The sequence below is a fragment of the Seriola dumerili genome, unplaced genomic scaffold (genome assembly GCF_002260705.1).
Source record: "Seriola dumerili isolate Sdu_G_001 unplaced genomic scaffold, Sdu_1.0 BDQW01000264.1, whole genome shotgun sequence".
NCBI classification, from domain to species: domain Eukaryota; kingdom Metazoa; phylum Chordata; class Actinopteri; order Carangiformes; family Carangidae; genus Seriola; species Seriola dumerili.
The window spans coordinates 61,439-86,872 of NW_019174519.1; the positions used below are offsets into that span (position 1 = coordinate 61,439).

The 25,434-nt window shown below is 40.7% G+C and overlaps 1 protein-coding gene across 1 annotated transcript; it reads right to left on the reverse strand.

The window, feature by feature from the left end:
• Positions 1 to 1,270: 1,270 nt before the first annotated feature.
• On the reverse strand, positions 1,271 to 24,555 carry enpp6 (ectonucleotide pyrophosphatase/phosphodiesterase 6). Its single transcript, XM_022757100.1, has 8 exons — positions 24,281 to 24,555; positions 11,165 to 11,344; positions 9,088 to 9,199; positions 5,074 to 5,215; positions 4,785 to 4,964; positions 3,885 to 4,022; positions 2,685 to 2,808; positions 1,271 to 2,426 (listed from the first exon to the last, which is right to left on the reverse strand). The coding sequence occupies exons 1-8, from the start codon at positions 24,534 to 24,536 to the stop codon at positions 2,215 to 2,217; spliced, it is 1,344 nt and encodes a 447-aa protein (XP_022612821.1). The 5' UTR covers positions 24,537 to 24,555; the 3' UTR covers positions 1,271 to 2,214.
• Positions 24,556 to 25,434: the final 879 nt, after the last annotated feature.

Genomic DNA, 25,434 nt, shown 5'->3' on the forward strand with positions numbered 1-25,434 from the left:
TGCATAGCTCGTATTTTTTTGTAATATATTTGTATATATTCATGGATTGTATATATATCGTATTGTATATTGTATATATCGATTGATGTTTTTTATTCTACGTCGTTGTTTCGTCTGATGATGGAGAAAATAACGTACACAAAGGAAGAACTCCTGGCTTTAAAGTTTACCAGATATGGAGTTAAACATCCCATACCGGCTGAGCTGATAGGAATGAATGAAAGAATTAATTAATTAGTGAAAAATTTTGGAAATATAAAGAAAAATAAATAAAACAATAAAAAATGCTTTCACCTGTTGTTTTGCTTTTCCCACATTGCTTTTGCTTTTTCTATTCGAAGGAGAGGGCCGCAGGGGCAGCAGTCTGTGCAGGGCTGCCCTGACGTCCCCTCACTTTTGCCAACTGTTAGAGAGCCACTCTGCTAAGACTGAGAGTGAGCTGCTAGCCGCCGTGCAGACTGCTGGTAAACGGATCCATTGCATCTCATCCACAGCTTGGTGCTCCTATTAGCATCGGAGCCTTGGAGTGAGATGCTCTGGTTGGTAAATGTGTGTTTTTAAAATGTATTCAGCAGGCTGGCCCAGCAAGCTAGCTGCTGCAGGTCGGTGCTCTTGTTAGTACCGGAGCCTCCGAGTGAGAGACTCTGGTTGGTGTGTTTTTAAAACTTATTCAGCAGTCCAACACCTCAGCTACAGCTAGTCAGAGGCACAGCTGTATGATGTAACATGAAGTGGGCGTAACTGCAAGTATTGTAGCCTGCCTGTCTGCAGGCAGACCCTCACCTTCAAATAGAAAAAGCAAAAGCAATGTGGGAAAATAAAAACTAAATAAAACCAAAAGCAATACAGTGAAAGCAATAGGTAAAAGCAAAAATATGATAAAAGTAAAACAATATGCTGAAACAAAAACAATACAGTAAAAGCAATAGGCAAAAGCAATAGGTTAAAGCATTTTTTAAATTGTTTTATTTATTTCACTTTATATTTCCATTTTTTTTAAAGTTTATTCTTTTATTCATTCCTGTTTATATTTATACATTTATTTTCTTATTCTTTTATCTACTTTATATTATCTTTTATAGTCTATGGTTTTGATTCACTGTTGGAGCCAGACTCTAGTGTTCGTTAGAGAAACTGCAGTTTTTGGTTCTTTAGTATTGATGCTTCATTTTTCAGCCTTGGAGGTTGATGCTTGATAAAAACTAGCAATAGTTAACTGACTAAAATGTAACTGAAAGGACTGAAAATGAATCAAACTTAACTGTTTCCAAATCAAAGCACATTTATTCATACAGCACATTTGACAAACCATATGTCATACAGGGTCTTACAGATCAGACACAGAGACATGAGCAGCTGAATTCAAAATCAGATCAAAACAATATCTCAGTTATAACCATACCCTCTACAGACTGAAGTAACAACATTTTAAAAGAGCCCGAGCATAAAAAAAGGAAGAAAAGAAATTAGGGCTTCAAAACATCTCCTACACATAGTTGTGCTTTACCAATTTAAAAAAGTATAGCTTATATCATTCCCTGTAATACAAATTCCAACATATGAAAATAAGGCAAAATCAGCATCCTTTACTGCATGAAGTCCAACAGTTTCAAAATGCTTTGCTGTGATTTCCAAAATGACTCATTCATTCATGATTCATACACACACCCAGAAATCAGTAATGCTCGATTTTCACTATAATTGTTCTGTATAATTTCCTAGAAAGTTTCCTGGACATAAGTACTGTATGTAACTTAGAAATAATTACATGTAAACAAGCGAGAGTCCTGCTGGTATACTGTATATATAACTTTTCATGCTTTACTATGACAATGAATGGTTATCATGTAAGGTCTTGACCTTACCCTGTAAAGTGCCTTGAGATGATGCATGTTATGATTTGGTGCTATACAAATAAAACAGAATTGAATTGATTTGATCAACTCGGCTGAAACAGAGAAAATTTACAGGCAAATGTCAAATTTAACAATTTGTTAGATTTCACAAATTGTGAATTTATTAAATTTACCATAAAATGTAAATGTACTCAGACGTGAACTCATTCTGATCAGAAGTGGACAAGGAAGAGAAAATGTGTCATGTCTTCTCCCCTCTTTTCACATGCATTCACCTCTACACATTTTAATGTTGTAACTCCTTCTACATCATTTCTCTCTACTGTCAGATGCCACAAGCGCTGAGCTGTTATATCTTTTAATCCCATAGTGCCAGCAGTATTCCTAACAAACCCATGCAGCAGGTCCAGAGGGCTGTGGACTGGGGAGGACCATCAGAGCCATTCAGGATGTACTCAACCCGAGACCAGGAGCCGTTATTGGGCAAAGGTTTCACTCCCAGTGTCCAGCACATCACGTTATACACGTCCACCGCTCGAATTGGAGCCGCTCGTAGATTGCGCTTGAAGTCTGGATGAAATTAAGTAAACATAATCAGATCTAATAACATCCTGATATTACAATTTACAATATTTAACTTCACTAAAAACAAGAGACTGACAGAGCAGCAACACACATCATTTCTCCTGCACACTTCACTGGCACAGTACAGACACAGTGTGGCTGCTGAGAGACTCTGTTACGCAAAGTGTTGCTTGCTTGACAGATCACAGGCGTAAATAAATTACCCAGATTGCACTTCATGCACAAATATGATGTGTTTGTTACCAGGTCCTGTTGCCAAGAAAAAGCCTCTCATGTCAAGGAACTCGTTGTCGTAACCATGCCAGCCGTTCTGCCAAGCTGAGGGCGCCCCAGAGTCATTTTTCCAGTACGGGAGGCTCGCCTTGTTCTGGATTGAACCACACACACACACACACACACACACACACACACACACACACACACACACACACACAGCAGATTTAACAAAAGATAGAACAAAGTATTAGGTGAGCATTTATGGATTTTGTGGTGCACATGTGATTCAGATGAACCATTACCAACACTCACCAACATGAGTGTAATGATCTCAGTGTGAATGTCTGAGCTCTGAGAAATGTATTGAATAAATGAAATTTATGTCCTCATGAAAACATTTGCAAAGACAATACTGGACGTATTTTAAATCCTGCATTTTTTACATCCATGTTTACAAGCTACCAGTCTTCTTCTTCACTGTCTTTGCTGACAAACTGCTGTATATCAGTGACACAAGCAGCCATAATCCTGTAAGCACTGTGTGTACATTTTTTAAAAATTAGTTTGTTTATTTTTTAACATCCTATCCTGAAAATAAACTGTGACCACAGCAGATCCTGTCATATTTCTTAACATTATGAGTGTAGATTGAAGAGGAGAGCAGGAGATAAAGGAGGAGTTTGGTGCTTTGATGCCCAGTGTTGACACTGCAGACATGGAGCACTGATGAACATCCATCATGATATTGGAAGTGATGTGGAGGCCGTTCTGTAAGAGTTTGATGTAACGTTCAGACACAGAATGAACTTCAAACAGGCAGGAATACTATTTCATTTTACTGTCTCATGAGCTTCTTGATTGTTTATTGTAGCAGCTTGGTTTGGTTTTGATGCTGTGTATTGTTATTACTGTCTTTAGTAGTTAGTTAGGCAACATGTTCTTATGATGATGATGCTAAATGAAGGAATTGTTGCTTCATGTCGACTTTTACTTTTACTGCACGTTTCTCTGGGATATTCAATATAGTATATAATAATTATTGTAGCTTGTAATGCATGTGGTAGGATAATCTGAGCTTTATGGTGTTGTGTCATAACCTTAGGGCTAAAAAACACAAATCAATCCTTCACTCTCTCTTGCTCACTCACTCGTTCAATGCTCTACGTACGACAATCATATAGACTGTCCTGGTCAATGTGGCGATACAAGTGATATATGATTTGTTACCTCGATGATAAACCAGCCCGGGTCAGCCACCAGCGTCAGGGGTGAAACAAACTTCCCTCCTTTGTAATGGAAACGTTGAGGGATCTCCTGTCTCCCATACACACGCATGTTAGGGACCCGAGACAGCATGGCATACACCTGGCATCACACACACACACACACACACACACACACACAGCAGCAGCAGTGTTAATGGAATCATTTTAATACAGCATGACTCTTGCTGCTTGGTCAGACACCTGCACATGTCAAACCTCCTCTAGTTCCTCCCTCACAATTTAAAAAAGTCACTGGTGACACAGAGGACCCCCCCAGTCTCTGTACTTCAACTCAGCTACACAATACGACTCCCGTTTAATCTTCTCTCACTGCTTACACTACAGTTTACATTTTTCATTCCTTCCCCTCCCCATTTTCCCACTCTTGATACGACTTCAACTGCTCCTTCATACAGCAACGCAGTTTAGCTTCAGCTATTCCAGAAGCCAACAATTTCTTCAGAAACTAATCTGTTGCTTTGCCTTTCAGTATCCTCCAGAATATGTCAGAGAGGAGTCTCAGAAACTCAGATACTTGATTCAAAATGGCTTCAAGAAGTGGACCTCCTTGCTGACTTACTTCTTTGGAAGAATCATCAATGTTTATGTATGTATGTATATGTGTATATGTATTTTTCTTCTTTTTTTTCTTCTTTTTCTTGGTTGTTGTTGTTTGTTACATTAAAAAAAATGAACAGGAGACAGGACAAGTTATCATATAGTTGAAGTATTCCTCAACCTGGACCTTCAGCTGTGTTTACTATATCTAAGCACCTTATCAATTTCTCCATGAATCATTTTGTGATCACTGACTTCTTATTCACAAAGATGGCGGAGCAGAAAAGAAAGATCCTGGTCTCACCTGTTGGTACTTGGTTTCTTTTGGCCATAGACTAACAACTGGTCCTCTGTCCATCATCTTGACGATGTCCGACATGTTGATGAACTTGTCCAACTCTATGACCTTCTCCATCCACTGGATCTTTGTCATGCCGTGGTCTGAAAATAGCACAACGTTCAGCTGGTTCGCCATGTTCTTCTCCTGCAGGAATATAAACGGCAGCAGAAACAGATGAAAACAAACTGAATGATTGGAGAAGTGCAGAAGTGGTAGATGTAACTGTGATAACAACAGCAGAGATATTACTAACTTTGATTTTGCTGTTGAGTGTCTGCATGGCATGATCCAGTTGTTTCACAGCTGATCTGACCTGATGAGAGTCTGGACCGAAGTGATGGCCTTCCACATCTATTTTCTCATAATATATAGCTGCCATGTCTGCTTTGCCTGACCTACACACTCAGACACGCGTGCGCACACACACACACACACACACACACACACACACACACACACACACACACACAATCAAAATCATTTAACATGTCAACAGTAACATTATCTGATAAAATGAAATCTGATTAAATTCAACATTCATCAAAACATGCAGTTATTTTCACTTTTTTCAGTTATATTGATTTTCTCATCAAAGCCATACTCTGTCTTACACAGAGAGAAAGTCGTGTTGTCACGTCCAGGCTCCGCTCTGTTTCTCTAGCTACTGTTTAAGAAACAAATCAGCTCCACTGCAGAGAGCTATTAAAGGGAAACTGTCTGATTAATAAGTTAAAGGATTACTTTGTGAGCACAGAAAAAACTACAGCTCACGTGACAAAACTACAAGCGTGACCACGTGAGTCTAACATGGTTTCTTCTATATCTATAAAACTCACTCCGCTCTCTTCTGTCACCATTTGTAATCTGTTTTCTACAAACACTCTAACCACACACACTCCACTGTCCAACTGTTATTACAGACTGTGAACTAACCGTGACCCCTTATCTCACACATGATGTTGGGCTGATGGGAAATGGTGTTTGGTAAAGGCTAATAACTAAATAAATAGAAAACAGTGACATTAGCTAAAAACTATTCGTCCCCTTGGAATTAAAAGGTTCTATCTGACATTATGGTCAAAATTGAGTTATTCACATATTTTTATTCTGTTACAACCTATTAACATTATGTGTGGTCATGTGAGGTTTTTAACTTTTATGCATTTTTAGACCTCATATCTCCAAACTTGAACTTTATAAGGTTTTACTTCTGAGCAAATCAGCACTTAGAATGCACACAAGGCAACCAATCAGGGCCTGCCTCTCTGTCAGGTCACCTCAGAAAGCTCAGTGGAGATGAACGTCCTGTAACACAAGGTTTATAAGAAAAAGGACAGCAGTACAGATGCAGGGCAAGTTCATCTTTTTTGTTGTTTTAGATCTTGCTGAGGAGTTTATTTTCACTGTGAGCACACTAGCACATTATCCAGCTAATGCCTTAAAGGTTTAATGTGTAAGATCGTGCTACTTGCTCCACCTCCATGGGTGGCAGCATTTCACCTCTTCGCCCCTGTTCACTTAATCATGTCGTTGTTTATTATTGATATGTGCATTTATTGTTGATAGTTAAAACTGTTGATAGCACTGAAACAAATTATGAGTACTTGTAGTACAAACAGTATGTTTTTATTTACCTATACAAATATGAAGGCAAGGGGATACTGCATGACACATGGGCGTCAGGCGACAGCAGCATGAGGAAGGGATGATGACATCATCACAAAGACAGAAGAGTATAAGGTTTATTGCCAGGTAGGTTTTTACTTACAAGATATTTGGCTTGGTGTTTGATGCAGTATCCAATAAACATATTAACAGGAAATAACAATAAATACTGCACCAGTCAAAAAGATAAACACACATAGATACACATATTAAAAAAAAATAAAACTATGAAAAAAACTATGTACAAAAGTGTTGACAAAACTCCTGCTGAGCAGGATGTGCAAAAGATCACAGTACAGACAATATGTGTTCTGTGCAGGGATAATACTCCAAGGTGTTACTGTAATGTGGTTGTTGATGGTTGATGAGGCCAGATGCAGAAGAAAAGGCAGGTGCTGGTCCATCACTGGGGAGGACTGGACTGGAATTCTGGTCCTGATACAGACAAACATGTGATAGGACAATTAGTTTAGATCATACAAGTTCTTTATATTCAAACATGTTAGGTCTGCTGTGTGTGTATAATAATTAGTAAGGATAGATATGAATATGCTAAAATAAATACAGTATTAGGCAGTGGATCCTGAACCCGCTGGTTCTGGATCAAACAGTCTCTTTGTCTTACTTGTAAAAGAAAAGTTACTGATGCATCTAGCTGGACAACAGCCGCAGGAACAGGCTAAACTCTACTAAATCACTACATCTGTCGACATCATCAATCATACATTTGTGCCACTTGAAGTGTTTGTCAGTATGGTGTGTCATTTGCACTGATGATAATTTTTTCTATAGACCAACATTAGATGTTACTCACCTGTCTAACAGAAAAGTTGCAGCTCGGCATCAAACTGCATCTCTTTACCCAGAGCTGTCTCCAGTGCTGGGAAGATTTACTCGTGTTTCTTCTTTACTTTGCCATTGAACGTGGTTTCTTGTCGGAGCGGTTCTTGGAGATGGAGATAAAGATCACTTTCTATGCGCTTCAGCCATTTCTGTGTTTCTGTGATGCTAGTCAGGAGATTTTTTTTTTTTTAGTTTGGAGCTGTAGCGTAACTTCAAGTCGTGGAGGAAGCTGTTCTTCTTCGTGGGACTGAGGGCAGACCAGACGCTTCACTGACTCACACAGCATCTAGTGTCATAAAGTGGTATTACAACACAGTGCGGGATGCAGCTAGTTGGTTAGCATGCTCATTTCAGTAGATATCTATAAAATACAGTAGATGGAAGTCTTGGTCATGACATTATCACTGTGGCTTCACATGCACACACAATTTTTTTTATGCTGCAGTCTTCTGGGGCAGCAGCATGTCTGACATGAACACAAAGAGACTGGACAAGCTGGTCAAAAAGGCCGGGTCTGTGCTTGGCAGGAGATGGAGGCCATCTTGGACAATACCAGCCATCCTCTCCACAACATTCTGGCCGGACAGAGAAGCAGCTACAGGTGCAGTAAACGTCTCATCTCACTGTGCTGCGGAACAGAGAGGTAAAGTATCTATCTATCTATCTATTGATAGTGTTAGTTCATTGTTTGAACATTCTAACATTCTGGCCTGAGCTGGTCAGATCTTACACATTGCACCTTTAAAGGTAATTAAATAGTCTCCATAGCATCTTCACATTCATTCATTCACCTTTCCATTCCACCTTTTTTTCTTTTTTTCCCCCAAAATAAGACAAACAAAACCTAATGCTGCCTTTACACTGACCTGCTACACTTACTTGCTATCTAACCTAAAGGAAACTTAAACTAATGGTTCCTAGATCTAATTAGCCTCTGCACTGGGCAAAATATTTACCACTGACCTTTATACACAAGCTGTAATCCTATTTTTGAATAAGAAAAAATTATTCATCATAAAACAAAAAAAAAAAATAGAAGAGAATAGAACACATTCAATTTAACTTTCTGATACATGTAGACACTCTGTAACAACACTAATGGAATGTTTCAAACAAATTATGAGTAAACTGAAAATCATTGCTTGTTTTCATGTTTTGATATATTGAACCTTATCATTTCAAACGGAAAGTAAGTTCTCAGGATCACAAGGTTCTATCTGCATTTGACCTGTTCCAAAAAAAACCATTTACAAATTTGATAGGATTTTGATATTGTATGTGTAGAATACCATTAGGGTGTCTGTCATTTTAATGTATGAAAGAGACCTGTTCCACATATCATTTTTGCTATTTGGAATGCAAAAACTTTGAAGCTCAGTATCTCAAAACCACTCTGAACACAAAACCTTATGATTCCAACGGGACATATTGTCCGAATCTAAAAGTTAGCCACAGAACATCATGTTGAGTAAGAGGCTGGATCGATTATGATTAGCAGAGTAACAAATGTCAGTGGGATTCTGAATGTGGTTTCATTAGTTCTGGAAAAGAACCAGGAAGTTCTGGTTGCACTGTGGCTTGCTATTGGTTTAATAACGTGTGCCTTTATGCTGTTGGTCATTTATGACTGTGGGATTTTCCAGTTCAAATCAGAATTTTTACCTTCATGACAGTGCAATGTCATCTGGAGCTCTTCAAGCTCCTCTACAGGTAGAGGCTAAAAGAAAGATGTGACAGGTGCAGGTCACTGTGTCGTTACCTCAGGACGCTGAGAGCGTTCTCCATCGAGTCTGTCAGGTTTTTCTCCGATGGGTTGTAGACGTATTCTTCACAGAAAAATGGACGGACACCCAGAATCTCCACCTCGCAGCCTGACACACACACACACACACACACACATATAAAATTACTACATCATTTACAGACGGTTCTTTGGATAATTAACATTGCATACAGTAACTCACAGGCCTTGAAGTTAGAGTGACAAGAAAAAGAAGTAAGTGAACTCTTTATTAGATCTGTAAAAGTTTGTCCTAAAATATGTGTAGGTGCCAAAACATGACATTACTCACTAACGCCACCAGATGGCGTGGTCGCAATTAAGGTAAACCCCTGATTTTGGGGAACAGTCTCGAGCTCTGTACCCATCCCTATTTATGCATCTGGTCCCTGGTGTCTGGTCTCCTTAAAGTCACCTGAACATCAGGAGGCCAGATTTTTATTCATTGTAATTATTTTATAATTAAATACCGTTATTAAGAAACGTGTCTTCAAAGTAACATCATTAAACATCTGGCCTCTACTGGCCATCATGTTCAAAGGGGATGTAGGTTTGACACCGCCCCCCCAGGAGAATGAGCCACCCACAGATATGTATCTGTACAAGAGCATTCCTGGAGTTCAGCTTAGTAACTGATGCTGTAGGCGTCCCATTCTGTCTGCATGATGCTCCACTTATCTCAAACACATCTTCATCTTCACCTCTGCTGCTTCATCATCATCATCATCATCATCATCATCATCATCATCATCATCATCATCATCATAATCATTATCCTCTTCTCCCTCAATCAGCTGTTCCACAGAAACACTTTTCTGCTCAGTGGGTGAATTCAGGAATCACAGTTGGCTTCTCTTCTAAATTTACCACCACCACCTTTACCAGCTGCTTCCAGTAGAAGCTGCATGTTGGTTTGTTCACCTGTTGGATATTTTCAGTGTCACCTTCCAGTCTCACACACATCTATTCTTTCACTGTCATTGATTGTGTAGTGAGTGTTTGTTGTGTTGTTGTTGTGTCAGTATTTGTTAGTTGTGTGCAGTAATAAACGTTTTGAAGTATAAGGTGGTTGCTCATTAAAAATTTCTATATTTAATTGTAAAAGTTCAGTCTCTGCTAACCAGTCCACTGTTAACTGTTAAACAGCTAGCCTGTAGACAGCAGTCCTTGTTCTGCTCTGCAGCCTCTGTCAGTTTGTCGTAGCAGCACATGCACCAGTTCTCCACCCAAGCAGAACAAGAACCTCTGTCACCAGCTGCAGTCCAGAGACCTGCCTGCAGGCAGGGAAAGAAGAGGCGGGACGAGCTGGGGCAGCAAATGAACTTTATAAATAGATATAATAAATAAATAAATAAACAAATAACTGCACTATCAAAACCAATACTCCACATGAGCTAAGCAAGGCGTGTGATTGGTTGCCACACAGTTCTGTAAACAGAAGACTTTATTGTGGGTGAGGTGTAGCAGCAGACAAACATCTAAAAGAAACGTCAAAGCGGCTAAAAGATACGAATAACAACTTCCAGTCAGGACTTTCAGAATAAAATCAGAGCAGAGAGAGGATGCAGAGATGTGCGAGTTGGGCCTTTAGCCTGGAGTTGAAGTGACTTTGACGACTAATCATGTGATCACATGAATTCAACTAAATCTGTGGGGAGACTCATGAATCAGATGGTGGATTGTGATTCTACCCAGAAAGATATTCATATGATCTTCTGGTCAGACCGCTCACCTCTATGCAAATATTCAACAGTTGAGGAAACCATGTAATGGTTAACATTAGCAGGAAACAGTGGAATTGTTCAAACTCATCTAATAACCTTTTGAAATGTTGCAACACTCTGGAAACTCTCTGTAGGTGGACCATCCAAATAAAGTGTCACTGTTGTTTTTGTAAACACAGTTGAACCTGCTGTCAGTGTAAAACAGGAGTCACAGAGCAGCAGCGTCAGTGCTGCATCTGTGTCTGTAGTTTGCAGTTTGAGAAATGCCTCCCATACATGAAGACAGGCTGATGTGTGTTCAGGTTAGTGTGTGTGGTGATGTGTGCGCTCACCAGGCCAGTAGTACATGAAAACCTTCTTTCCAAGCTTCTGCAGAGTGACCCACAGCGGCTCTGATCCATCCCACCAGAGAGACAGCCGGCTGTCAGGATTGGTCCCGATCAGAAACTCCTTCTCTGAGGCTTCATCCCACATGTAGTTTCCAGTCATCTGATGAGCGTCACAGTGACGGCCTGACACAAACCAGCAGCAAAGAAAAACATTAAGTCTGTGTGTGGAAGCTTCATGGAGCTGATGGCTCTGTGCCATGAATCTTCACGGTTGTCCAAAACACACACTATAGTTTTTTAAAGGAATTACTGAGTGTTTTTATTCCTCCGCGCCGGCGACAGTCAGAGCCAGAGCCATATTGTTTTCAGCTTGTCTGTCCGTCCCATTCTCGTGGAGACGATATCTCAGTAACGCCTTGACAGAACAAATTTGGCACAAATGTCCACTTGGACTTATGAATTACGCAAATTACAATTACATTTTGGTGGTCAAAGGTCAAAGGTCAAGGTGACCTCACATAACATGATTTTGGCCTTGTGAACACAATATCTCCAGAACACCTAAAGGGCAAATTTAGTACAAACATTCACTTGAACTCTAGGACAACTGATTAGATTTTGGTGGTCAAAGGTCGAAGGTCAAGCTCAGTGTGACCTCACAAAATACTTTTTAGCCGTTACTCAAGACTTCATAGCATTTATGACAAAAATGGTTCATATTTTCTATGACTCTGGATAAACAGGGATGTAACCTGAAACTAGTCTGAGTGGAGGAGGCAGTATTTCCAGTGTTAGAAATGAAAGTATACATTAGTACTGTATGTATGAGGTGTTGATTTAGAGCTTCAGTAGGAGCCAGTGGGCTCAGAGCTGAGAACCACAGATGGGTAGTGAGGTGAGACAGACTGACAGACTGCTGATTTACATCCATGGGAAATTAAGTGATATCAGGAAAAAGCAAAAGAGAGTCAGCATCAAGCAGGACTGGCTGGATCTGTGTGTGTGTGTGTGTGTGTGTGTGTGTGTGTGTGTGTGTGTGTGTGTGTGTGTGTGTGTGTGTGTGTCTCCAGCCAGTGATCTTTTCAAAAGGAGAATGTGCTCCATCAAAACACACACATCAGCACATCATCAGGAGGCAGGCTGCAAAGCTCACAGCCCATTGGCCAGGATCGGCTGTTGTTTTTAGGGCTTAGTAAGATAGAGGACTGCACACACACACAAACACCCACACATACACACACACACACACACACACACACACACACACACACACACACACACACAATACACACACAGACATGCAGCCACCAACCAGTGAAAACATCAGATGATATCCATGTCACTGAGTCATCCTCAGTCTTGAAGTTATCAAAGTTATGAGACTTTTCTTCCATGACAGATTTTAAAGTTACACAAAAACAAAACATCCTCATCCTTCTCTTCACTTGGATGTTTCCAAATAAGAATTATTTTGCTTCTTATTATTTTGGATAAATTTGGACTTTCTGAATCCATCAGGACCAGACTCCTCCATGAAGATGCTGCTGGCTCCACTGAAACGCCTCCACGTCAGTCGTGTTGATGACATGGACCCTCAGATATAAAGAGCAGCAACCCAACTGACTATGTCATCAATAACTACACTGATTCACTGGTTGTGATTATGATCGATGTGTTACTGACAGACAACGCTCATGTGGCAGAAATGAATCAGAGCGACAAGCTAACTCAAACACACTGAAGGTGCAGTCCGTCGCACTCAGTCACGGTCATGCAAGATGCTGCGAAGCTCATTCATACTCATGTTTCAAGCAGATTGGCAACTGTAATGCTCTTTGTACTAGTCTTCCGAGAAAGTAAATTGAGAAACTACAGCTAATTCAGATTCTGCTGCCGGACTACTTAACTTACTCCTGTACTGGCTGCACTACATTGGCTCCCTGTATCTTTTAGAATCGATTTTAAAGTCCTTTTACTTGTATACAAAGCTCTCAATGGTCTGCTGCCTTCTTACATCACTGACTGTCTGTCTGTTAATGTCCCTCCACATCCAATATCCATCCTCCACAACAAGGCTTCTAAATGCGCCACATGTCCCCCAAAATAAAACTGGGGAAGGGGCCTTCAGCTATTACGCACCTAAACTGTGGAACAACCTACCAAAAAATATTAGGTAGAAATATGTAGAGCACTGCAAATCAAGATGCTGGACAGTCTGCAAGGACATTATTACTGACAAACGTTTAAGCATTTATATCTTTGCTACGTTCATTCTTGCTAATGTGATCAGGTCGCAGTAACGTGGTTAACATCGCAAATCCACAATAACAATGCAGACTGACAGGCTGTGAGCCTGAGTCCCCTGTTCAGCCACATTAAGTGTGAATTACAGAAATAACTGTTGTGAAAATGAAGCGTCTAACTGTTCATGGTGTCTGAAGTTTCGGAATCTGTACTGGAAAAAATGAAGTAGATTTCTCCAGGCTATTAAGAACACTGTCTTTTTGGCATGGCTACAAAACTAAAGAAAACTCTTCATTTGTCAGGGTCTTGTGGTAAGTAGGACCCAAAATGCAGCCAACACTTGGGAGATGGTGCAAAAGGTTTATTTAACAAAAGAACTTAAAAAACAAGCACAGGGAAACACAGGAACTTAAACAAGAAACAGGAACAGGCAACATGAACAGACCGAAGGTAAAGCAGACATGAACAGACTGAGGACAAACCCAGAAATCAACAGACGAACCGACACAGACAAAGGGGAGCACAAAGACTATATAGACACAGGAGGCAAGGTGATTGCACACAGGTGAAACACATTAGGGCGGGGCAGACAATCACCACACAGACACAGGACCGAGACAGGAAGCAAAAACACTGACACACAAGGAACCCAATTACAAAATAAAACAGGAAGTGCGAAAAGTCCAAACAAAACTAACAAAAGGTGTCTGCCATAGCAGACCATGACATCATTATAAGTAGTTATGTGCTGTGCCTTGTGTGGGGGTGTGCCAAGCTTGCAGGGGGTGTCCAGCTTGCAGGTGGGCAGCACCAAGAGAAGTATTGATGTCAAAAGGACCAGGAAGTAATGCCTGGATCCCCAATACAAAGGAAGAAAATTGGGTTTTACCCTGACAGAGTTCCTCCCTTTGATGTAAACTTTGATCCTTGTGACTGGAGACATTTTACATGCCCAAAAACCTATAACACACTATAAGATGGGGAAAACTCAAAAAAGCATAATAGGTCCCTTTTAACTTCCTTTCCCTTTCTATATTTGTCAAAGCACTTTGGGCTGCATCCCGTCTATGAAAAGTGCTTTATAAATAAAGTGTATTATTATCACTATCATTATTATTATGTGTAAAAAAAACAGTGACGCACAGACAGGAGATCATCTACGTCATCCAGACGTAGGTGTGTAGGTGTGTGTGGACACTTCCACCTGTTTGCTGTGCAGTGAATGATGGACAACTGAAGAACGTGAACATCATTTAGTCTCACACCAGAGAGCTGATGACCTAACACTAACCCTGTCTTAGTCTGGTCCATGGTTTTTTGCTTGGTGTAGTACACAGAAGTAACGAACATGAACTCGTTGAATCTGTGTGAACTGAACTTTGAACCTTGTGAATAGTGAACTTGTACAACCCCGACTATCTGGTTGATGTTAGTGCAGCAGCTCTACTTCATACAGACCTGCTGTCATTTACATGTGATCTGATCACAGTAAACACAGTTAGCTTTATCTGTCTCACACATGCCCGCTGCCTTCAGGTGCTGCAGGGATTTAATGAACTGAGCTGCTACTGTGAGATGCATACACTGACATGTAATTTCTTTTTTATATATATATCAACAACTATCAGTTTATTTACCCTTTTCAGCATTCTTCCATAACAGCACATTTTCTGCAAGAATCTACTTTAACCTTTTGGACAAAATCAGAGACAGAGTGATTGTGTCAGGACGCTGCATTCACTGGTTGTCACAAAAATAAAACCCCAAGAGTTTAAGTTTTTTACAAATTTAGTTACTTACCAATTCTGAAAGCTAATTAGAATTCAGATTTGATAAGCAGTTTCAATACTGGATTCAGATTCACTAAACAGAACCATCAATACCATCAGCGCCAGCCCTTCATGTGTCATATGAAAGTGATAGCAGTGACAGGAGAAAAACATGTTTTAGCTACTTTAAGAAATTCCCACAGAAAGAAACTGATATTAGTTGAAGTGTCGCTTTATTTTGAATATTTTCAGTCTCAAATAGACCTTTACTATGGCATGCACTGTATCAGCTGCTTGAGTTAGAGCCACGTGTAGGTTTGCTTGTGCGTAGTAATAGTTTAATAATTCACAAACTGTAGTTCCAAAGTAAATGTCTGTTTGACGGCAGATAAAGTGTGAAAATGACACTTCAATTGATATAACTGGTATTTTTACTGGTATTCTTTAAGTGGCTAAAATAAATGTTTCTCTGCTGAGCCTGTCCACAGCAGCTCATCACTCTGCTTCTGTGCTGGAGCTCCTGCTGCTTCTCTGAACTGAATCTACTGCAGGTAACACACTGACTATAGATCAGTACCTCACACAGCCTCACCTCAAATAACCTGAACTATCACTTTACTACAACTTTCACAATCTTGTGGCTTGTTGTGAAATGCTGTGGAAAGACAAGTGTCCAGAATAAAGCTGTGCTGTTTCCCAGTAAGCTGTGTTATTTGAAAACGATGATGCATCTTTAAAACCGTGTAGGTTCCAGACTAAACAAAAGTAATCAGATTTATAAACCTGTGCACTCACACACCTCCATGAAATTTCCCTCTATTAATCACAATCAAGTTGAAAATGTGTGCACACACTAGTGAGGCTCAATCAACCATAGATGATCAAATCCCTGATGAATATTGATCTACATGTTATTCCTGTGATGGCTGCAGCAGCTGTTGTGATAGGACAATCAAACACAGTGGTCAAACATGGAGGTGGAGGCTCTGAACGCTTTGTAGCACCATCAGAGTGTGGAGCGACCAGGGGAGGTACAGACACACCAAAGCTCATCTCTTGGTATTTGTTAAGCATCAGGCTATAGACACGTACACAGCTGATGACATCACATACTAAATATCTAAAGGTGAATTCCCGCCTTCACCAGTCAAGTTGCAGGAAACATGTTCACAACTTCCTCTTGTGTTCCTGAGTTACAGTGTAGAATAATGAGCACAAGTGTTTATGCAGAACATTACAATGTCACAGTGAAGTTGACCTTGGACCTTTTGGATATGAGACTATCCTGCCAGCTGCCACATCCTGGATCATCCTCACAATTCAACAGCTGCGGGGGCTCCACGACTGACAGCACAGCTACAGCCCAGCCCTCGCCTCTCAGAGCAGAACTTAATTTGATTTGGGTTGGTTTATATATTTTAAACAATATTCATTCATTCATTCATTCATTTTCTACCGCTTATCCTCTAGTAGGGTCGCGGGGGGGCTGGAGCCTATCCCAGAATCCTTTCGGGCGAGAGGCGGGGTACACCCTGGACAGGTCGCCAGTCCATCGCAGGGCAAACACACAGAGACAAACAACCATTCACTGTCACATTCATACCTATGGTCAATTTGGAGTAACCAATCAGCCTAGTCCCCATTTGCATGTCTTTGGACTGTGGGAGGAAGCTGGAGTACCCGGAGAGAACCCACACAGGCACGGGGAGAACATGCAGACTCCACACAGAAAGAGCTGGGACTCGAACCCGGAACCTTCTAGCTGTGAGGCGCCAGCGCTAACCACTGCACCACCGTGCCGCCATTTTAAACAATATTATAGATATTATTCTATATTAGTTTACACCATGGCAGATCACCTGACCATGTTGACATTAAACACAGAACAGCTAACAGCTTAGCTAATGCTAACAGCTTGGATGCAAAGAAGACAGAGCTGAGACAGAGTTCCACTTTCTAACAGAATGTACAAAACTAGGAAGCGAACTGTAATATGTTTTGTTGTTAATACCTGTAAACATGCTTGTTCCTTATTGATACTGTCTTGTGTGGAGTGTGTATTAGACTACAGTCATATAATCAATAAAGCCTCTTGGAATTTCAATTTGAATTAAGTTCTGGGTCACTAGCACAAGCTCAAATAACCCTGCTGGTTTGATGATTATGATGAAGTGGATCTGTAAGTAATGTGTGATATGAAGTTTAATTTCTATAATCTGGCTTCAGTTCACCACCTGCATCTCAGTACAGGTGAGCACGTTCTCCCATCAAGTTTGTTTTAATGGATCTAAACTTGCATGTGGGAAGTGGCGTACGTCTCTTTCAGGCCCTGTTTTGTGAGTACACAACAAGTTATAAATGGCGTGCTGAAGTTGCTGAAGTAGTGTTTCCCTGGTCGTACATGTGAACAGGAAGCCTGCCTGTAGAGCTGGTGAAAAATGTCTTCTGCTTAAGCTTCATTTCTGCTGTGCCTTCACTTCTGATTCAGACAGGCACTGTCTGCTCTGAGTACAGCCACTGTACTGACATGTTCAGTAATGATTATGCCTCATCAGCATTCTGCATGATCGCTCACAAGGAAGACAGTATCGTCCAGCACAATCAGTGTCACCTCGATTCACAGTCTGACTAAGTGAATACACGCTGCCTCACATTTCTGCGAGTCAGTAGCTTCAGTTCTCCCTCTGCTCAGCTCTTCTTTTGTGCCTCTCTCTCTCTCTCCCTCTCTCTCTGGAGGCTCATTATGGGGGTGGGAATCTTTGGTAATCTCACTATTTGATTCGATTTGAATCTGATTCTTTTTGTCCTGATTCAGATCAGAATCACTGAAAATAAAAATTTTGATTGTGACATGCAACAAGACTTGTCTCATACTGGCTAAGTGGATACGATGCTGAACATCATGGAGGACCAAGTGTAATAATTATACAGTAAAGCATAAAACAGAATTACAAATTAATAAATCCATACAATAATAGGGCTGCACAATATGCAACAAAACTCATATTGCAGTTATTTTTGGCATATATATATATACATATATATATACACACACATATATTTCAGTTGGAATGATTGTTTTTTTGAATGTCATTTTCACTGAAAAATATTTTAAAATGATGATGTGATTTTTGTTGGTCTTGTACCAAACAAACATGGTCTTGACGTCTGGAGAATATGATTTGTAGGCCAGGGCGTCTTTGTAGCGCCACAATTATGGTGCTAACAATACACAACAATGTTGTGACACATTTTACCTTCATCACGAAAATTTCTGGTCCTGTGATTTGGATATTGCACTTGGCCATATTGCAGCTTCGATTATATTTTGTTTAATTGTGCAGCACTAATAAGTAGGGTAAAACCCACTGGTTAGCTCTCCAACCAATCAGCGAGCTTGTTACATCCAATGGTCAGTTGAGATTGTTTAGCCTGGTTTTACCAGCACTGAAATCTCAGTGTCATAGAAAGGCTAAAAGGAGAAATAGTTTTTCAAATTCATGAATTAATAAATGTCCTTATAAATGGTTTATTTAATGAGAGTTTGATGCTGTTTTTATAAATCCATTTTTTAATCTTAAGTATTTTAATGCCTATTAAAATATGAAATTCAGGAAATGCTTCATTACTTTTTCTGTGACATCCCTGGTCCTCCATACAGTATATATACTGGTCCATTTCCACCTGCACGCTGCCATATTGTCTATTGTGTCATCTCGGCTGTAGCAGTATTTACTCACAGGTTTCTGACCACCTGACCGTTTTTGGACCACTAACTTCACCTGTTGTCTAAGCCCTCACTACCTTTACATAAAGGTGTGCTGTTAATAAAGAGGTCCTTTGTTACCACTGCCATCAGGCTATACAACAACTAACAACCAACAACTAATTGAATTATTATTGTTTATTTATTATGAGCTGTTATTAATTAACTGTTATTATTGATGAGCTAATGGTAATTACCAACAAGCTAATGAACACGTGGATTTCCCTTAGGGGATTAATAAAGTATTTATCCATCTATCTATGTATTTATCTGTTCATATCGCCATCAGTGTTCTGTTTGGTGCATTCAAGTCCAGTGTGTGTGGGAGCTGTGACAGTGATGTGTATGATATATATCTCCTGTAATGAAACTGCATCAATTTTTTTTTTTTATCATAAAATTGGCAAAACAAATCACTGGCACTCAGTTACCATCACTAGAAGAAATTTACAGAACCTGCTCTTTTTGTCGGGCCACAAACATGATCAGAGACTCATCTCACCCAGGTCACCACCTTTTCACCCTGCTGCCCTCTGGAAGGTGCTGCAGGTCCATAAAATCTCACAACTACAGAAGTTTTATCCAAGAGCCCTTAGAGAACTAAACTGCTGACAATCAGGCTATAATAAGTACATAACCAAGTGGCATAATATTGACAAATAGTGCCAGAGTTTCAGGAACTGTGTTTCTAAAATAGTGACAAACTGTAAACATCACGGGTGAAGTAGTTTTTCACTATTGTAAAAACACAGTTGCTGAAACTAGGGCCCTGTGTGTCAAAGCTCCACACACACAAACCAAAACCATATACACAAAATACAAAACATCTTACATCTCTTGCAAAAGCAAACACTACATCAAAAACTATATGAACTCTTCTAAAAATGACACTTTAGCTTCCAGACTTTACACACAAACACCAAATATATAGATCTTTCCACCGCCAACTGCACGACTGTGCTACATCTGTCACATTTCTCCTTTCCTCATATGTGTATATATATAGTATAAAAACACTATTACTGTATGTTTTTGACATTTACATTTGTAACATGCTGTAAATATGAACACAAACGTTCTCAACAGTGAACTGAAGATGACATGAACATACTGCACTGTAAAATACAGTAGGCCTGTACAGTATTGCAGTTACTGTCTATCCTGTCTCTGATCTCATCCGTAACAATTGCCCTCTCGCCACTCCCTGTCCTCTGTCCTCATGCTCCTCTTTCTCCTTCACCTCTTCCTCGTCTGCCTCTTTCTCTTCCTCCTATTTCTCCTCTTGCTCTTCCTCCTCTTACTTGAACACCTCTTCTTCTAAAAATTGTCCACCGTTGTTGTTCACACCAAAGAGCAAACCTGACTCGTTTTTATGGTGATCAAGCTGTGATTTCTGTGTGATCTGATTGGTTACATGTGTCTTCACATGTGCATTCTGAGTTCAGGTGATTGCTAACTGAGTGTGGTGTTTCAGTGGCAGTGTTTAGCAGCTAACACACAAAGGCTTTCAGTTTTAAATGATGTGTCTAATGTAGAGAAGTGTGTTTGGTGTTTTGTAAAACAGTGTGTGTAGTGTTTTGAAAAGGGTGTGAGGTGAGAATGTGCGTATAGTTGTGCAAGTCTGGGCTGACATTTTGCCCTTCGTGTACTGAGTTTCAAAATCTGTGTATTATTTTAGATTTTTGTGTGTAAGCAATCGTAAAAAACTGTAAAATGCAGCAAGTACTCAACCAGTCAGAAATGTTCAGGACTGCAGACCACACCCCCCAAAGTTCCTAAACCTTTGGAAAGTAGTACCCCCCGACCAGGTACCTTTATGGGGGTCGATCAATTCCCCCCGGAAGCAAATTTAGACCCTGGTGCCTGTGGTGGAAATGCGCATAGTTCCTCAAAAGGTTCCCGGGTTCCTGGGGAAAGTTCCTGCAGTGGCAACACGGCTTTAGTGATCCTCAGCCTCATCATCTCATAAGATTTCACTGCACAAAGGCCCAGCTGTGTCAACAACTGGCAGACATTGTCTGTGTCAAAGGGGTTTTTCCAGTCCAAGCTGGACCAAGACTAGCTCATAATCAGATGAGTCATCCTTTAGGTATGACTGATCCCAAATCAACTACATTTGTGCAAAAGCTCTGACTTCACAGACCCAGCAATGGTCCTGATAGGGAAATTATGATCTGCTGTTGTCTTCAAACACCATTTGTCTGAATGTTAATACATGAGTCCAACAACAGCAAATCACAACAACCTGTCCTCTGTCTCTTTACTCTAGAAAATGTTTCCAGAATGATGACCTCACATTACAGAGCAAGCTGGGGAAGAAGGCTCTATCTTACACCCGGTGCAAAGCAGCACCAAGCGCAACATAACTGTCTGCTACTTTCAGACTGTTTAAATAGCAAATACACTTGTGCTCATCAGATTGGTTGGTTTTAAAATGAGGTGTGTTCAGGAGCATTGTTAGCTTATTGTTATATGACGGACAACTGTGTTGTTGTGGTCACACAGGATGGTGATAACCACAGCAATGACAGTTGTAAAAATTCTCAGTGATGTTTTTACCATTGGAGTGTTTTACCACAGGGTCATTTACAGTCCCTGTGACATATTAACAACCAAGTTAATAAGTCTACTCCTCCATATATAGCTCACATTACACTGTGTCATTGTCACCATGACAACGACAGAAATAACAGAGAAGGAGCTGATTTTACTGTGTCAGAGTTCACTCAACGATTCACCTCTTCACCAGCAGACACTTTCACAGGCTACGGTCAGGAACACACTGGATGCGTGGCGTGTGCATGGCGTGTACGTGGTGTGTGCGTGGCGTGTGCATGGCGGCTGTGGAACATCTTGGTTTTCATTTTGGCACCCATGTCAACAGGTTACAGCAACACACTGGTTGCACCTCACAGCTGCATCATAGCATCACATCATAGCAACATCATCACATAAAATATGACATATGACACAGATATGAAAAAATATATTGTAAAATATAAATGATCAAATATAATAAATGTATTTTTTAGGCATTTTAGCAGCTGCATATGGAGACAGTGACACTTTACTGATGTTTACTGTCAAAAATAAATCAGAAATGAATTTATAATACACACACTAGTGTTTTTTACTCTTGGGTGTACTTACTGTAAATCAGTAGTATGTACATGTGGATCTGGGATACAGCTACAGTCGTACGGTCATGACAGTATGTGACTGATACGTCCCAGGTTTTAACTAAAGGATGTAAATTTCACCTGGATAAGGTTTGGTAGCTTTGACCTGTTTCAATGCCTCAGTCACCACAGTGAGTGACTGACATTCACAACACACACAGAGACAGTGTTTCCGTTGTTCCACAACATATGTGATTCTAACAAAAGTGACAGACTTCAAACAATGACAGTCTCATAGTTCTGGGTAAAATCATCAGTTACTGTGTGGGGCTCCAGACTGGTGCTGACAGAGACACTGCTTCACTGATGATGACTGTTCGACAGATAGAGGTATAATAATAATATCATCTCGTCTTCATTAAAGCACATTTCCTGTCATGTGGCAAATAAAGCCTTCACCACCACTATCGCTGCTACAGCTGCTTCTTCACTGACACACAGGTTCAGACTGTAGATAAAATCTGGCACCATGACATGAGATACTTTTAATGTACACCAGCTGATATTAGCTTATGACAGCTATCATGATGTAAGTCTATATGTCAGCCAATAAGTAATAACAAAAGTCAGAAGAGAAATGCCAAAGATGTTTCAGCTCATTTAGAAACTGTGTCTCAGTCTCAACCTTCAACCAGCTTACAAGCAGCCTTTAAATGTAACACTTTTTGTACTACACAGTTGTATGTAATTATTGATACAGTTTTCTCCTGTGGGGTTAAGTTTTTTATTACACTGATATAACATTAATAAGTATATAAATCCCAGCATTGAGTTGTACCATCAGGGCTGTGAGTGAACTCCTTCCAAAGTTCATAGTAATCAGTAGCTAGTTTCAAACTAGTGATTTAAATCAACATTAAGACTTCAGGAATGTCACAGCTCTGGTCATGTTGCTAGGAAACACCTCTGGCACTGTCAAATCAAAAGCAATCAGCTGTGTAAACAAGAAGTCACCAGAGAGGGAACTAGAGCCCATGTTGTGATGGGATCACAGCAGCTGAGATCATCAGTATTACTGCATCATTACATGAGTACTCATGAGTCAGACCACACCCATCTTTGAACTCTGCCTTCATTTTGATTTCAAATACTCACTTGTGACCTGTGATCATTTTACTGTGTCTTGCAGGTTGTGAAGCCATTAAATGGTAAAAAAGGTAAATGGACTGCACTTAGAGCTTTTCTAGTTTTACAGACCACTCAGAGTTCTTTACAGCAGTGGCTCTCAAACTGTTTCTCATCAAGGACCTAAACAGACACAAACCAGACCACAGACCACAGACCACATCTGATAGAGTTTTGCTTTTACATGTTTTATTACAGGTCAGTGTCCAAACCAATGAGCTACACAGTTACACATTCTGTTATTGTGTTACTTATGGATGGAATTGTAGTGAAAAAAATTATTCCCCTTTCTGCTGGGGACCACCAGGATCCTTCTCAAGGACCCCTGGGGTCCCCCGGTCTCACTTTGAGAACCAAAGCTTTACTGTATTTAACACATTCACTCACAGATTCATACATCACACCCACACACACTCATACAGTGATGGAACAGCCATCGGAGGCAATTTGGGGTACAGTATCTTGCCCAAAGACAAGTAAACATGCAGACACGTGCAGTGACAAAATCTTACCACACACACACACACACACACACACACAAACACACACACAGAGACACCTGTCTAAGTACTCAAATCCACCTGTGTGGTAGTTCCTGGTACAGGAACTACATTAGACCATTAAGACAGACTCACAGGGTGAAAACACCACCAGCATCACACTGTCACAGCTGGTGAACATCAGTGACTCAGTCAATCTCCTGACAGAGTAATGTTAGTGGAACCACGCTCATACTCTACTCCATCATGTTTCCTCTTCAATCTTCGGTCTCTGACTCAGAGGCAGCTACACCTTTCCCACCTGTCACTGAGCAGGGGTGTGTGTGTGTGTGTGTGTGTGTGTGTGTGTGTGTGTGTGATCCCACAGCTGTTCAACTCTTGATGTTTGATTTAAAGTTTCATTTCACCTGTTTTTCAAACCTGCTTTACAGGTGCATCTCTATGGACTGGCCTTGTATTTACTACCTGACAAGCTGTGTTCTCATTGATTGTCGCTGCAGGCTGGTGACAGACAGACACACTGATAGACTGATTACCTGTCATTAATGAGTAGTAATTAGGGTAAGACAGACTCGGGAAGTCCGGCGTCATGTAGTCCACCTTCACCCCATTGCCCACGAGCTCGCGGAATCCGGGGAGCGCGTGCAGGTCATCCATGTAGTCGTAGCGGAATCCATCAATGAGGAAAACGAGCAGCGGGTTCACCGCGAGACACCGCTGCCCCGCGCCCAGCAGCGCGAGCAGCGCCGCGAGGAGACGCAGGGAGCGCGTGGGTGTCTGTCTCGGGGACATGGTCGTGTTGCCTCGTGCTGAGCCCTGCTCGTTCTGTGTGAGAAATGTTCCGGAGGGTGGGGTTAAAGTCTGTCTGGGGGCATGAGTGACGCGCACACATGACACCCCCGACAGAGCAGGAGGGGCCCCCACCTCACCTGATAAAAAAAGGCTCCAAAAGAAGACAGTGCAATCACCCCAGCTGAAGAGAATGGCCTCTGTCACATACATAAAATAATAATAGTAAACTTCATTCACACAATAAACTTTATTTACAAAGAAGAAAAACACACAAGGAATTATTTACAATAATGAAAAGCATAGACTAAATAAAAGATCTAGAGACTCTATAGTGCATCTCTATAATTTACCTTAACACTCATGCACTCTCAACCTTGCACAATGGTCTATCTATCCTCTCTATCTATCTATCTATCTAAAAAAAATTAGCTGCTTATTTTACAAGCTTTTATCTCCTCACACCTCGACTACTGCAACAGGCTCTTCACCTGCCTCAACCAAAGATCCATCAGTCAGCTCCAGACTGAACAGAACTCAGCTGCCAGACTTTTACAGGATCCACGAGAAGTGACCACATCACACCAGTCTTCAGCTCCTTGCACTGGCTCCCAGTATGTTTTAGAATAGATTTTAAGATCCCACTGTTGACTCTTAAAGCTTTTCACAGCCTCTCTCCATGCTTTATATCTGACCTCTTATGAACCAGCTTATAGCCTCAAAGGTCTGTTAGTTGTTCCTGAGGCAAAGCTAAAAACCAGAGGTAGCAGAGTTTTCACAGTCAAAGCCTGAAACTCTGGAACGAGCTGCCTGAGGAAATCAGCTCAGCAGAGTCAGTGACCTCTTAAATCTCTTCTTAAAACAAATTTTTCATCGTAGAGCTTTTCCTGATTTTACTTCA